The sequence below is a fragment of the Gadus chalcogrammus genome, chromosome 1 (genome assembly GCF_026213295.1).
Source record: "Gadus chalcogrammus isolate NIFS_2021 chromosome 1, NIFS_Gcha_1.0, whole genome shotgun sequence".
NCBI classification, from domain to species: domain Eukaryota; kingdom Metazoa; phylum Chordata; class Actinopteri; order Gadiformes; family Gadidae; genus Gadus; species Gadus chalcogrammus.
In genome coordinates, this window is record NC_079412.1 from 26,889,825 (window position 1) to 26,905,010 (window position 15,186).

The 15,186-nt window shown below is 43.2% G+C and overlaps 2 protein-coding genes across 7 annotated transcripts; one reads left to right on the forward strand and one right to left on the reverse strand.

Annotated features, from left to right (window-relative positions):
• Positions 1-17: 17 nt before the first annotated feature.
• fam3a (FAM3 metabolism regulating signaling molecule A) lies at positions 18-5,408 on the reverse strand. 5 transcript variants are annotated; one of them, XM_056598864.1, is made up of 10 exons: positions 4,906-5,210; positions 4,617-4,648; positions 4,426-4,533; positions 4,306-4,329; positions 4,102-4,228; positions 3,682-3,740; positions 3,524-3,574; positions 3,325-3,409; positions 2,157-2,283; positions 18-1,129 (listed from the first exon to the last, which is right to left on the reverse strand). In XM_056598864.1, exons 2-10 carry the CDS (start codon positions 4,627-4,629, stop codon positions 1,031-1,033), a joined length of 693 nt encoding a protein of 230 aa, XP_056454839.1. In that variant the 5' UTR covers positions 4,630-4,648; positions 4,906-5,210; the 3' UTR covers positions 18-1,030. The 5 variants fall into 5 exon arrangements, with proteins under 5 accessions (XP_056454839.1, XP_056454845.1, XP_056454849.1 ...); XM_056598870.1 differs by having other exon boundaries at positions 30-1,129; positions 4,859-5,408; XM_056598874.1 differs by having other exon boundaries at positions 35-1,129; positions 4,862-5,209.
• On the forward strand, positions 5,369-11,280 carry idh3g (isocitrate dehydrogenase (NAD(+)) 3 non-catalytic subunit gamma). 2 transcript variants are annotated; one of them, XM_056598848.1, is made up of 13 exons: positions 5,369-5,479; positions 5,720-5,767; positions 7,015-7,026; positions 7,171-7,268; positions 7,383-7,498; positions 7,608-7,668; positions 7,787-7,919; positions 8,209-8,342; positions 8,434-8,536; positions 8,644-8,790; positions 8,961-9,055; positions 10,083-10,143; positions 10,376-11,280. In XM_056598848.1, the coding sequence occupies exons 1-13, from the start codon at positions 5,399-5,401 to the stop codon at positions 10,475-10,477; spliced, it is 1,191 nt and encodes a 396-aa protein (XP_056454823.1). In that variant the 5' UTR covers positions 5,369-5,398; the 3' UTR covers positions 10,478-11,280. The 2 variants fall into 2 exon arrangements, with proteins under 2 accessions (XP_056454823.1, XP_056454829.1); XM_056598854.1 differs by lacking the exon at positions 7,015-7,026.
• The last annotated feature ends 3,906 nt before the right edge of the window (positions 11,281-15,186 follow it).

The following is a 15,186-nucleotide window of genomic DNA, read 5'->3' on the forward strand; positions in this document are numbered from 1 at the left end:
TGTAAAGAACTATAAACAAAAAGAGCATGGAAAAGTATGACATTTAAAATTTATTTCAAAGACCCTAGATTACACTGAATTGATCAGCATCTGAAATCACGAGTGCAACTACACCAACCAAACCATTTACACCAATGGTGCCTACAATATACATCAAAGATTTGGAATAGCCAGATGTCTGATGAATACATTGGAGTAAAACATACCCAAAATAGAGAAAAGCAAGTTACCACAATAATATTTATAAATAATAGTACGAGGGTTGGCTTTCAAAAAATAATAATGTAAACATTGGGCATAGATTTGCAGCAATTACTTCGGATACTATTAAATGCAAAACCGAACAGTACCAATAGAGGTTAAAAAAGCAGAACAATGTCCATGAAATAACAATAAGTACATATAGAGAACAAGAACAGGAAGCCACGCACTGATGTAGTGGTAGTCAAAGAAGTTCATCATCATATATAAATCTGATTATTAAATGTCTTAGGTAATATTTCTATAGTATTATTTTCACTGATAAGACTATTAATAGCGGCAAATGTCATGAAAGTGATTAGTCTTGCCAACAGATAAAAAAGAAGGACACAGAAGTTGTAGACCTGCAAAGGAACTTAACCGTTTTCGCCTACAGTGGCAAAAAAACGTGCAGACTCATGTCCTGTTGCATTGGAATCCTGAAACATATGAACCATCAGATTTACTCTATTTAATTCTTGCACACCAACTAAATTCTGCCCGAAGTTGAAGCAGGAACGCCTCTTGTCTTCGCACCTTTGCATGCTTGAAATTGTAGTCCATCAAAACATATCCAAGGTAAAGTGTCTGATATGGGCAAAAATACAACATAAGAGTCGGACTAAGTAAATTAAAGTTGAAATATTCAAAGCCTTTATCGGCTGGTGAGGTCTATCAGGCACGGTTCACAGTGAAAGATCAGGGGCTCATGAGCAGTACGTCAGCTGCTCCAGGCGTTCTTTGTAGTTGACTTGCTCAGAAGAAAAGGAAGAGGACTTCTAGACGGGAGCTAGCTCTCCAGGGGTGCGCGAAGAGGTATGCAGCCGTCCATCTCTAGAGACTCTGGCCAGCCCTCGTACTTGTTGTTGCCTTTACTGTTCTTCATACGCTGACGAGAGGAAAAGACAATGACAATATATACGTACATCTGTACATCTGTGCTACAACCGGTCAACCTTGACTTACTTATACTAAGAAGAAAAGATATTTAACAGCAATTTGCTTTAGGCCTTCAAATAATTTATCTTGACACCTGGTGTTATCGACAGTGAGAACATTCCAATCACAAATCAATGAGGGAGCTGGGAATGGTTGGATCGTTATCAGCCCAATTTAATCGTTCTAAATAGTTTGATTACTGATCTCTATAAAGCCAGATCAGAAGAGCCGAGTGACACAAAACAGTCGTGCTGCTAAAATGGCTTCACCGGTCTGTTTAATATTTTGCACATGTTGCCTGCCATAAGTATCAGTTGTGAATTCATAATACTTTCTCATCTCTTAATTCTATTACATTTTTTGTTTAAGCTTGTACCGTCGTTGGGTATGAGCGTAATAATGAGCGATAGAGGAAATGTGCCACACATGTGGCGTTATACTTTAACAAGTGAACGAGAATGGTAATCCTCTCAGACAAAGATATTATCGACTGCTGCCCAGACGGAAACCACTCATTGACCCACACTACACCGCCGTCCCTTCGTGATGTCACGAAAAGAACAAAACTGGGCGGCTGGGACTGGTAAAAACATAGGATTTTATACACATTTTCTCTAATATACTGTCTCATTGAAGTAACGGTCACCATAAGTTACTATGTAGAAGATAAGAAGATTAATACCGTGTAAAAATAAAAAAATATATTTTGGGTTCGTTAATAATATATCATTAATATGCATATTGTATTTACTGATGCTCGTCGTTTCCTTAAATGGACCTATGTATGTTGGAATCGATAACGTTGTCTGAACTGAATGTACCATGTTGTTAAATAATAGTTAAATGAATTAATAATGATACACAGTAAAGACAGTTTCAAATAGACCCCGTGTTCAGAATCTGACGACGCTACTTCCAGCAATCGATGATGAGCACAAAGGTTCCTGATCGGAACACCCTCAGGAATGACCATGTACCTGCTCGAATGGACTTTTATTCTCGATACCCTTGGCGCCAACGAACACCCAGCTGTCTCGAAAGGCCAGCTCCTTCGCAGCCGTGCTGCCCAGCTCCTCGAACAGTCGTCTGGCTTCATCGTTCATTCTGCAAAGGAGAAATTGCTAAATAGAAGTGACGTTCACTAAAGTAAATGCACACTTGCAGTAAACGTCTGTTTTGAATACAAGCTCTTGGAGCCAAGTTGTAAGTAACCAATCAATTGAGAAATTCCAGAAGTTCTTCAGCGTTTATAATCAAACGTTTGGGTACTTGTGGTATATCTCTTCAAAGCTTATTTTACAAAATAGCTTCTGACCAAATATGTGATTAATAATAGAAAATAAATTGGTTTTGATCATGTATTTTCTACCGCAACCAGAATTCTGTCTTCATTTGTTAACCATTATCATCTACCGTATGTTGCAGGCGTGAAGTTGGGCTATGACAATATCCGGGCATTACACAGCAACTAGCTACAGCCAAGGCGTACTGCGCTGATTTGCGTTTCCACCACCAGGTTAAATGCGCCCGGGATGGTCTATCTGAGGTCGGACCAAAGTGAGCATATATATATATATATATATATATATATATATATATATATACACACACACACACACATCATGTTTCAGCGAGTGTGGCACTCTGCAAAATTTGTGTGAAACAATCTCAAAGTGTTAGTGCCCAAAGTGTGAAATAATTAATCAGCTATCAATGAGCCATCAAACTGGATGAATCATGAGTTATCATTATGTGTCTCCGTCCGTTTGAAACAACCCAAACATAATAAATGACTCGCAAACTAACCAATCAGACTTATGGTAGGATATAATATAAAACTATGCAGGCAATAAAAGTATGTGTTGTTGTGCCATCGGCTCAAGACAACTGCGACATCAGTAACGACACACCTTCAAGCAGAAACCAAGATTTACCCGTGATTTAGCGCGGCAAACTTTTCAAAAGAGGGTTTTAGGTTGAGTAGAATCTAATACAATCTCAGTTGATCCAGTTCATTTGATCCTGGATACCTTCTGGAAATTTTGGAAACTACTTTTTGCTTTATTCCACAGTTTTGTCATCCGCGTCCCCCCCCTACGTTCTTGGAGAAAAGGAAGGAAGGGAGAGTGAGCACCTTGGACTTACTTAGTGGCAGCATCATCAAAGGACGCAACAAACACCAGAGTTCCCTCATGGAGCGGTCGGATGAATTTCAGCAGGTCAGAGACATCTGAAAACAACAGATAGAGCATATAAAGCCAGGAGTCATGATCAGCGGGGGAGTATGTGTTCCCATGTTGGTTATGAGTGTGTATCCTTTGGAGGAGGCAAAAGTTTTAAATACCTCCTGCCCACATGTCAAAAGACTTGGTTTCTAGCAGCTCTCCCGTCACGCCTGCATATCAGAAATGAAGGCGAGATAAATAAAGAAGTTAGACAAAAGCGTTGAACAAAGAAGCCTAGAGGAAATAGAAACATATACCTGGATGGATTAAGTCTTACCATTTACTAAAGCGACATTAATGCCTCGGCCAGCGTTGTCCTTCAAACTGCTCACCAACCTGGGAAGACATGTAATCATTAGCTTCAGGCAGAGGGCCAGGCAAGGTTAAGACAACAGTATCTGTTAACCAATGGCCAGTGACAGGACCATGAGGGACAACATGGGAAAGAAAACGAGGGCCAGGACTAGAGACAAGGAAGAAAAAGATGGAGGTGAGATATCCACAAACAAATAAACAAACCGAGAGTTTGAATACTTGCATTCAGCTCCCCAGAAAGATGTGAGGCCTGGTTAAGGCAGCACAGAGAAAAAGAAAAAGGGATGGGAGAAATAAAGATCAAAGGGGACAGCGAGAGACAGACAAACAGAGAAAGAGAGAGAGAGCGTAGAGGGGGAGGAGGATATGCATCGCTTCTCACATCTTGTCTTCCAGGCAGATTTTGGGTCCGATCACATTGGCAGCTCCTGACACCACACGGAACGCAAGGTGCTTTGGAGGACATGGGGCCGAAAGGCCACATTTATACCTACGGGGACGAGGCTCTGCTAAAGAACACAATACATTAGTCAGCTAAATATACTACTTTCCATACATTGGACATGGTCATTGTAATTTGACTGACCGGCTGTTGGCTCCTCACTTGCGCCTAAAATAACAAAAACAAAATCACACAGGTTTTGGAGCACAAAAAACATGCATGAATGACATGTAGCATAGGTTGTGTCCATTTGATTTAGTTTACCAGTAAAGAAATGTCGCACTGATGAGCCACTGTCTCCTCCGAATATCGTGCTGGCCAAAAACCAGGTGAGTCCGACCAATAGTACCACTGCTACTCCTCTTAGTGGACCTGTCGCAGAGGTAGACATTTCCAATCAACCAGTGTCGGCCAACACTTTGAAATGAATATTATTATAAATATTGTCTACCAACCTGCTAATCTCATGATTAACTCGTACACAGGCCTGCAAATATAGATAAGAGAATACCGTAAAAAACAGATACCGCGAAAAACGGCCAAGCAATGATGGTTACATTATGCAAAGGCGAGGCTAACCAAGGCGGCATGGATTAAGCATACGACCAATTTCACAAATTAAAACTGAACAACTGTCAAGCGCAATCGTATCCAGCGCAAAACATCACAACAATGAATAAAAGGAAACAATTCCTACCTACTATTGTGTCAAGGTTAAAGACGATGATTTACAGAATTACTTGCCACCTGGGAGTTTATTTCTTCCGTGGTTTTCTCATCGAGGCAACGCTATTGTAAATTAACTATTGGATATTTGAAATAACCGAGCCATTTCTGGTATGTCGATGTTTGGTCTAGTATATTCGTCGAACGACACTGACATATAATTGAGAAGCAAAGTGTAAATCAGTGCGGTAAACCCATAGACTGTGTTAAAGGCAATCAAGTATCTTCCGGAATAATAGACCGCCTGAGCCTCACGAGCCTGAAACATAAGGTACACGACACCTCGGGAGCCCACTGAGTCTGCGCCCAAGTATCTAGGGAATATGAAATTATTTATTACTTAAAATAAAATATAAAAGTGACAATGTGTCTTTACAGTGGTGCTGCACACACCCATATCACTTAAATTCAGAAATAAAAATAAATGATATTAATATTGCTTTACGGACAAGCGAGCGATTGCGAGCATTGCGGTGCGACACTCAACTTTACATCCTGTTTAGAAACCAAGATGGCTGCTTCCAGTTCTGTGCTTTCCATGTCCAAACTTATCAAACCCCTTTGGGGTGGACGACTGGGGAATACGGTTAAAGTAAGAAAAGGCATCTGTTACGCTTTTGGTCGCCTTCCAAAGCTGAGTTAGATGTTTAAAATCCAATATGTTTTTTTCTGTATACAAGGTCATTTGGTTAACTACCAGCTAAATGAGCTAGCTCACTGTTTAAACCTGTCGTTTAGCTTTACGTAATAACAGAATAATACCTAGTGTAATAAGAAGAGTTTTTAACATCCGTCCTCTCTTCTTCCCTTTTATAATGGCAACGTATTTTAGGTGTTCGGGCCAACGCTGACAAGCCGTCGGGAGAGGTCATCGGCTGCTGTGAGTGTCTCAGATAACCTCTAATCCCAGCAATACAATATCAATAACAACATAAGCCTGTGTTTTTCTTATTCATCTCGCAACGAAGCTGATGTTAGCTCCCGATTCGCAGCTCCCTATTATCAGCTACTGATATGCAACCAGGCAACGAGTCGATCTATTCTGTGTTATGGCATATATCCCCCACTATAGGACCTAGTCCATTACCCGAATGGGCCGGGACCATGAATCTTTTTCATGGTCTAATGGACAGCTGACAAGCCAGAAAATCCAGACCAGCGTTCCTTTGGTTAAATCATCTTGGGGGCCCAAAAACAGCCACGTTATATGCTAAACAGGACATTGACCATCTGATTATGTATCTCTAATCCGATTTTTGCAATGGATACATCTTCCTTACGATCAGCACCAGTGCAACTCTGGCCTGAAATAGGCCGTAGAGCCATTGTTTAGATCTGAGTGGGAAAAAACATTTGGGCCCTACGGGGGACATTACGTGAAGTTGTCAATATGTGTGAACATTGAAATTGGTAAACAATCTTCTAAATCATGTTGTGAACTTTCTCATTGACATCCTAGCGTCAGCCGTCGAGTGTTGAAATGTGAATAAGGAGCTGGTTTGTCAGCTGTCATTTAGACCATGAAAACGATTTTAGGTCAGGCTCTGAACAGCATAGTGACATAGTTGATTTCCAGTAGTATATAACCTGTGCATGTTTTGGGTGGCGCAATGTGATTTAACCTGTGAAAGGCTGACCTGAAATAGGCCGTACAGCAATTTTTGAGAGCTGTCCTGTGCGGGAGAAACCATTCGGGCCAGACTGAATCTTATACTTGGAGATGGAATATATTATGTGCCATAACACATAATATATTACAAATTACAAATGCATTGTTTTTCCTCAAGAAACATGTCACAGTACAAGAGGTAACCAGTTTGTCATTAAAAAAACTACTAGAAAAAATCGACTTGCTTCCTGGTCGCATATCACTAGGTGCTAATGTCCCTTCTCTAACAAAATATATATGGGTAGAATTGTTGTGTTGTGGTTTCGGTGCCGGTCTTCATTCCAGCTTCCCACTCCCCTTTTTTCATTATTTATTTGCGGGAATGGTTTCCCTTTGGGAGAGGAGTTTATCTAGTCTAACCTGGGGAATGGCCTTTAAATGGTGTGTCCTTCTATCTATCATGGCTCTCAAATGAACTAACTATTGCTTTGCTTTTCCTTCTGTCCATCAATAAACAGGGAGAGAACATAGTAAGTAGTCTTTTCTGAGGGGCACTTCTTCAATGGCAAAATACTTCATTTTCATTCTTTCAAACTCAACCACTATATGTTACTATTAATTATCAAATCAATAAAGTCTTGAACTCCATAATGTGTGATTTGTCACTTTTTCAGCCGCTCCCGGCAAAATATGGAGGCAGACACACAGTCACCCTCATCCCAGGAGATGGTATTGGACCAGAGCTGCTGAATCATGTCAGAGAAGTTTTCAGGTATGTTATCGTTTGTCTACTGTGTAGGTAACAATTTTGTATAGTGTTGAATGTGCTTGGCTTGGGGGACATTCAGGTTGACTAGATCCCGATTGTTTTTTTTGGCGTCAAAAGGTTCAGCTGCGTGCCTGTTGACTTTGAGGTTGTGAACGTCAACTCTGCCATGACCAGCGAAGATGACATAAATAATGCCATTACCGCCATCCGCCGTAATGGAGTTGCCCTTAAAGGTAAGAGAATGTGAAAATAGAAGTTAGGGAATACACAAGATTTTACATTATAGTCAATGTGCATAACCCATGTCAAATATATGGCATTTATATTTACCTATTCTGTCAGGTAACATAGAGACAAACCACACCATGCCCCCCTCTGTCAAATCCAGAAACAATCTGCTTCGGTGAGTGATTTGGTTGAATGGTCGGTACGTTGGACAAAAGCCTTTTTTGTCAAACCTATTATTGTTCAGAGCTTGTCTCCCTTCCTATTAATCGGTTTCTCTTCATGTGCATCCACAGCACCAGTCTGGATCTGTACGCCAATGTGATGCACTGCCAGTCCCTCCCTGGGGTCCAGACCCGACACAAGGATATTGACATCCTGATCGTCAGGGAGAACACCGAGGGTGAATACAGCAGCCTGGAGCACGAGGTCAGTACACCGAAACACAAACCCTTTTTTTATTCTAATGCAAACAATGACATTGTGTGTGTTTTTAGTCTATTTCTATCTAAGTCCTGACTTTGTAGTCTATACATATTTAGAAAATGTGTTTTTGTTTGATGCCAAGCCAAAAGGACTGACCGTGTGTAACATGATGCAATTATAGGTTTTCTAATGGTTAACATGCACGCTGTAATTTAATTCTCTGCTTGGGCCATGCCTGCTATTTCAAGCATGAATCTGTTGCCCCTTGTGCCATGGCTCTGTCCTACTGCAGAGTGTTACCGGGGTGGTGGAAAGTCTTAAGATCATCACCAGGACCAACTCCCTCAGGATCGCAGACTACGCCTTCAAACTGGCCCGGGAGAAAGGTCGCCGCAGGGTCACCGCTGTCCACAAGGCCAACATAATGTGAGTCTACTGGGGGCCACCTGTGCCATTTAGATCAAGTCACCTTAACTGCCTGTCTTTTTTGGTATTAAAAAATGTATTCCCCCAACAGGAAGCTTGGTGATGGTCTGTTCTTGCAGTGCTGCAGGGAGGTTGCGTCTGGATACCCGGATCTTCAGTTTGACGCAATGATTGTGGACAACACGACCATGCAGGTAACAGTCAGTTAGGACAAGTAGCTGTAAAGGGTTTTGAATGGTTATTTTTTTCAAGAGAAACATGAACCAAACTTTTGTTTCACTCATGTGGACTCGTTTAACAGCTGGTGTCCAACCCGGAGCAGTTCGATGTGATGGTGATGCCAAACCTTTATGGCAACGTGGTGAGCAACGTGTGCGCCGGGCTGGTCGGAGGCCCCGGCCTGGTGCCTGGGGCCAACTACGGCAAGGACTATGCAGTCTTTGAAACGGTAAGCAGTCTGCACAGTTAAAGAACCATTGCAGTGAAGAAGATCCATTCTTTGCTGTTTTTATTTTTAAACAACCCGAAAATATAACATCTGCAAAGTATAGCTGCTCGGCCCGCAGAGTCTCCGGTCGGTCGTTTTTCTAAGGCCGTCACTCTGCTTCTATCTCTCAGGCTACAAGGAACACGGGGAAGAGTATTGCCGGCAGGAACATCGCCAACCCCACTGCCATGTTGCTGGCCAGCTGCATGATGTTGGACCACCTCAAGTAAGAGTCCACCTGCGTCTAATGGCCGGTTCAGACTACACGATTCTCAGACATTCCTCCATGATTTACCATGTCACACTATACGATCACAGAGTCAGGAAATCGGGCCTTGTCTCGTCGTAAGACTGGCCACACTACAAGATTCGAGGGTGCGATGCTCTCTACTTTGTATCATTCACGTTTGCACGATATTTTGAAAATCTAAGATTTGGAACTAACATAAATGCTTTTTACATTTTTGTCATAAGGTTCCAGTAGTTTTTATATCTGCTCAATGCGGCAATTCCTCACAGTAGTTGCGTTGCGCGTGACATGAACTATACAAAGTAGACGCAGCAACAACGTAGCCTGGCAACAAAGCGTCAACAATGGATCCCGAGTACCTAGCACTAGGCATTATGCTGGTGGTCCTCTGCACAGAGACGGAAAGGAAGAAAAAGAAGAAAAGATTGTGGACTCGTTCTTGGGTTGAAAATGCAGGGACGTTGCTGCCGCCACATTTCCACCAAAGTTGTCTCCATTATATTCCTCCATTTTCTATCGTTTTCTTTATTAGCATTCTTCTTGTCATTGATCGCATTCATTTTTGCAGCAGTTACTCCTACTCAGCGTAGTGCAGTGAAGTCAGTTGGTAAACACTGCGCGTGAGCTCCAGCTGTTCGCGGGCTTCCCTCACGCAACTGGGGGCGTGGTTCCCTCATGTCAACAATGGATACGTCATGCGATTCCCCAAAAAATTCTGACATGCCCAACTTTTCGTCGTGGGGTTTTCGCACGTCGCAGACGAAAGCATCGCAGATCGCAAGCATGTCACATTACAAGACCTCGTCTCGTCGCCGACCCGTCAAAATCGTGTACGATTCGCAAATTTGTCTGCGACGAAAGAATCGGGGCAAAATCGGGCTGAAATCGTGTAGTCTGACGGGCCATAATACATGTTCAGTTGTGGTGCTTTTCTCACAGTGCATTTTTTCTCATATGTGAAAGTGGGGTTTCAATTGTACTCTTTCTCTTTGGATGATACAAGGCTCTACGAGTATGCCAGTCTGCTCCGTACTGCGATCCTAACCTGCATGAACGAGACCAGGGTGAGTCCTCTTCTCCCAGCTTTTCAGTCCTCAGCTCAGATTCTCTACCACAGAATGGCCCTCTTGCTGCCCTGCACCGACTGGATTTAGGGCCAGATCTACTAGCAAAGATGATTTTGTCTTTTATTTGATAAAATATTTTTTTGTCAATGTACATACTCGAAGAAAATCTTATTTTTTCTCATATGTAAAAAATCTATGCCTGAATTGTAAATGTGTTTCGTCCTTGCAGTTGCACACTGCTGACATCGGGGGGCAGGGCACCACTTCTGAGGTTGTCCAGTCCATTATGAAGCTCATCCAGAGTAAGGGACAGCTCACCACCGACCTTTAAATACCATGACCTCCCAGGCAGCCAATCATCAACCTCTAAATAAACGTGGACCAACATGCGTCTATATTGCTATTGTTAAGCGCACAATAATAAATGGCGGGAGGGTTAATGTATATGCATGCGGATTGTATCAATGGTTTAGAAACTGTTACTTTTGGGTGTGTTGGTGTTCAGTTTACTGGTCCCCTACATTCTGTCTTAAAACATATTTATTAAACACAACTCTTCATGCAATCACTGTGATCACATGTATCACATCTAATGGTATCCATGGGGAAACTACATGACATTGTGGACAAGGCTTTGGATTAAGTACATGTTGAATTGCTTTATTGTTGGGTGAAGTGGTTCATGTTAACTACGTACACATTCAGTAGCGCACTATAAGTCATATGATATCATTATCTGATTCAGCCTTTCCGTTCAACCGCAACAAGGAGTTTCCATTTGGCCTTAAGGTAGTGATGCTTCTAATTTACTAACTCCTCATCGTCTGCTGGGAGAAATTGTCTGTCCGCACACGCTTTCTCTGGAGAATGGACATCTGAAGGCTATGTTTGACAAGCAGTTGAAAAGTTTAAGTACTTTGACGTCCCTCATGTGACTGAGTGGAGATCAGATAATTTGATTACGCATCACTATGTGTAATAGCTGGGTGGTGTTTCCCATTACACTCCCCATTTGTTTCATGCTATATGTATCATTTTTTTGATTAGTTATAAAATAACGTCAACATGATGTTTGTGTGTAAATGTACAACATGAATATAATAAAGAGGTTATCAAAAGTACTTTGGAAAATGCCTTTTTGGACCATTGTGGGGTGGAATAATTATGTATGAAATGAAAACCGGCATAGAATTATTAACACAACAGAAGTCTATTTTGGATGAACATTATGACTTTATTTATACTATTGTATCGTGATATTCCACACAGTATTATTTTTTTATTTAGAGGGCTTTTTATTTAGAAACTACAAGTAGCATTGTTCTAAATTTCACACAAAACGCATGCCAGTCCCGTGTCCCGTGAAAGCAGCGGTTCCTTGCGTGCCCACTGGGTGGCATCAGTACAGCCGCCCTCTCGTACATCAAGGTTGGAACTGTAGGTGCGGGCCTGCGACTGTCTTGCAGCATGTATCCCGTAACAGCTGGTTGACAAGAAAATTGCCCGTTGTAATTATTTTTGGTCTGCAATAAGCTTAGATTTGACTGTTTCCTTGATTAGTGTGAAAGCTGCTGGAAGGACCTGAGAATTGTGTGAGAAAGTGATATTTGAGACCATAAATATGTTTTCAATGTCATGTAACAGAAACTATTAGGTCATTTTTCAAAGCAGTTCGTGGTTGGGGTTGTGTGTAGTGGTTTTTGACAGCTAATCTGTTCTAGCTCAGCCAGCTTGGCTTAAAACCAGGTAACCAGGTAAAACTGGAATTGTTTTTCCCTAAACCAAACCATGCCTACTATTGTCTCACCCACCCAAAAAAATATTTACGAGAAGAACGAATAATATAACTTAAAATCAAAACCATTCCTTAAACGTTGAGCCAGCATATACGGCATACAGTTAATATATATCAAGACCTAATAAACTGGAACAACGTTAACATGTACCGTATGGAAAGATCTCACACAGAGGTAGAGTTAGAATAGTCTCACAATAAAAAAATTGGCAAAAAATAGTACATGATATAATTATGATAATAATTGTGTTTTGGAAAACATGTTGAACATGAATTTGTGTTCTGGGATGGCCTTCCTTCCTCAAAGATTTGTGGAACCAAAATGACGGCTGCCGCGAGTGTTACATGTGCAATGAATTAGTCAGGTGTGTTCTTTGGCCTATCACGGTTCGGCCCGACTGTTTCCTCTGCCCCCCCCTCTCTCCATCGTTGTCACTTATTCACTCCAGGGAGGCTCCTGAGTTGGCCTGTATGCACCCCACTCGACTTCAGATTTACTGTATCCTTTCTCCCCAAACAGCCATTGAATTGAGCAACCATTGAATCAACTAAAATCACGCTGCTGTAATTCAAGCTCCCTTCACCATGACACTTTTCACCTCCTCTCAGCCTCCCTTCCCTCACACCCCACCGCCTCCTTACCCCAAATCTGTATTGAACAGCACTGCTCTCCCCCGCAGCCTGCTATGTGGTCAGAAGCCCCTGTTGATGTTGAGCAGGAAGCCAAGCCGTCCATCCAGCTGATCTATGTGTGTGTGTTGGGGGTGTGGCAGGGGGGGATATTGGTTTGCTCTCTCCCCCCTGCCTCGGCCCCACTGGGACCTGACACCCTGGGCTTGCTGCACTGCACATACTCTGCTCCCTCAAACACTCCCGGGAGGTTTATTTATACAGCTCTTTATCTCGGTAACAGCCCCACGGAGCTATGCAGGGCACCTTTAACAGGATCATTTCATTACCCCCCGCCCCCCCAACACCCACACACGTGCACGCTCACACCCACACATACACACATGCACGCATGCGTCCACGCATACATGCACATACAAGCATGCGCGCACGCAAATAAACACACAAAACACACAAATAAGCCCCTAACCCATCTGCCGTTCCAGCCCCAGAACTTCCCGACAACAAAGGGTAAACCGCGCAAATCCAGTAAGTAAACAAGCAAATAATATAAGAGTTAATTCTGAGAAGGCCAGGTTGGTCTTGGGAAAATGGGCAGAAATTGTGAACATTGGTTGGTAAATCAATGCATTGTCATTCTTTGTCAAGGTCGGGGACAGTCTGGGAGATCTACACTGCGTAGATCTCCCAGACTGTCTCTGTTGTTAGGCTCTAATGAAGACACACAGGTTTGTACACAGACACTTGGCTTTCCACCAAGCATTTATATTTGCTGTGTGTGTGTGTGTGTGTGTGTGTGTGTGTGTGTGTGTGTGTGTGTGTGTGTGTGTGTGTGTGTGTGTGTGTGTGTGTGTGTGTGTGTGTGTGTGTGTGTGTGTGTGTGTGTGTGTGTGCTTCTAGTACACCTCATCAAATATAAGGAATATTCTGTACTGCCTTTTATTGAAGGGCCTGGTGACGTAACACTCACTGGCACCTATTCGTAATTTCCGGCTCTTTCTGAGTAATCTATAGACTGAAACCTGTGGCCGCAGGGGAAGGCTTGTACGAGAAGCCATTAGCCCACAACCTAAACTCCACACACTATTAGTCACGCTGCTATTCTGTATCGGATACAATCAAGCTCGTTGACTGACTGCCTTGGCTTCACATCATCCATCTCTAAGAACAGATATTTACATTGTCTAGTAAATACGATTTGCCCTTTTCTACATCTCCTAACAGATCATTTTTCTTCTACTTACATGTCCTTCCCCCCTCTCTCTTGTCCAACCACCCTTGGCCTATCTTTCCCTCTTCTGAAAGCTTGTTTCAAATCTTTCATCCGCCTTTCTGTTGATAAATGAAGCAATCAGGTGGGATGAAGGCGACGATGAAAGTGTGTTTTATTACTTATTATTATTGTCGGTTGCCATACCTCACTCGCTCTATCTTTCTCTCTTTTTCTCTTCATTCCTCTCTCTCCTTTTATCTCTCTCCTTTTCTCCCTCAAACTCTCTGTCTCTCTTCATTGCATACTATCTATCCTTTGTAATACAAGCCCCTTGCAATTACCACGACCCATGTGCCTGTTTGTGTTTATGGGAGTGGGCTTTTGTGATGTCTGTGTGTGTGTGTGTGTGTGTGTGTGTGTGTGTGTGTGTGTGTGTGTGTGTGTGTGTGTGTGTGTGTGTGTGTGTGTGTGTGTGTGTGTGTGTGTGTGTGTGTGTGTGTGTGTGTGTGTGTGCGCGCGCATTTATGAGAACGTGCATCTAAAGATGTATCCCCGTCTGTGTGTGCGTGTGCATATGTGCTTATCCCACTCTCATATTGGCAGCATCGCCGCCCAGGTGATGGTTATCATTCACTGTGCTTCTGATCAGCCATCCCCACTGCACAGCTGCATCCAGTCAGCCAGCAGCGGGCTCTACTAATTGGGCCTTTCTTCCTTCCCCTCAGCAATGGCTTAGTTACATTGCGCTACGTCACTGCTTCGCTATTTTTCCTCCATTACGGAGCCCCTAGACCGCCTGTTTGGGAACTCTGTGTGTTCCCTTGGCGTGCTATTAAAGGAGCCGCGTTCACAGGGCCCTGTTCAACAGAGACAATCCTAATCCCGGATGTCCTATGGTGGCAGAAGCCACGGGGCGCCAGTGGGGAACTTGACACTGAGTGACAAGGGGGGATGCGCTTTTAGAGGAAGGAGGAAGTAGGAATGAAAGGAAAGGTAGCAGGCACAGGAGGAGGAGGAGGAGGAGGAGGAGGAGGAGGAGGAGGAGGAGGAGGAGGAGGAGGAGGAGGAGGAGGAGGAGGAGGAGGAGGAGGGGGAGATGCACAGGGGTAAAAAGCTAGAGCGCAGTCGACGTTGGAGATTGGAGATTGATTGATGGGAGGGTCACGGTGGTAAGATCGGGGTAGAAATGGGGGGAGCGTTGTTACGTAAAGATGAGGTAGGTTGAATGCCTGGGGGGTCATGTGGCGTGGCGGTGGGGAGACCGCGAGCAGTCCCCCACAGCTGCAGCCGCTGCCAAACATACACATGGGAGCCAAGAAAAATCGGACATCTTCTCATCCGCTCCATCTGGTGCCGTGTTCCCATCCAGAGGGTCACACGACGTATCTAGGGCATTTATCTG

Coding starts and splice junctions, on each gene's coding strand:
- fam3a (XM_056598864.1), bottom strand. Junction 4,330..4,425: donor AGTGCGACATTTCTTTACTG/GTAAACTAAATC, acceptor TTGTTATTTTAG/GCGCAAGTGAGGAGCCAACA. Junction 1,130..2,156: donor ATAAAAGTCCATTCGAGCAG/GTACATGGTCAT, acceptor TCCTCTCGTCAG/CGTATGAAGAACAGTAAAGG.
- idh3g (XM_056598848.1), top strand. CDS start 5,399: ATGGCTGCTTCCAGTTCTGTGCTTTCCATGTCCAAACTTATCAAACCC. Junction 7,920..8,208: donor ACAGCAGCCTGGAGCACGAG/GTCAGTACACCG, acceptor GTCCTACTGCAG/AGTGTTACCGGGGTGGTGGA. Junction 10,144..10,375: donor CCTGCATGAACGAGACCAGG/GTGAGTCCTCTT, acceptor TCGTCCTTGCAG/TTGCACACTGCTGACATCGG.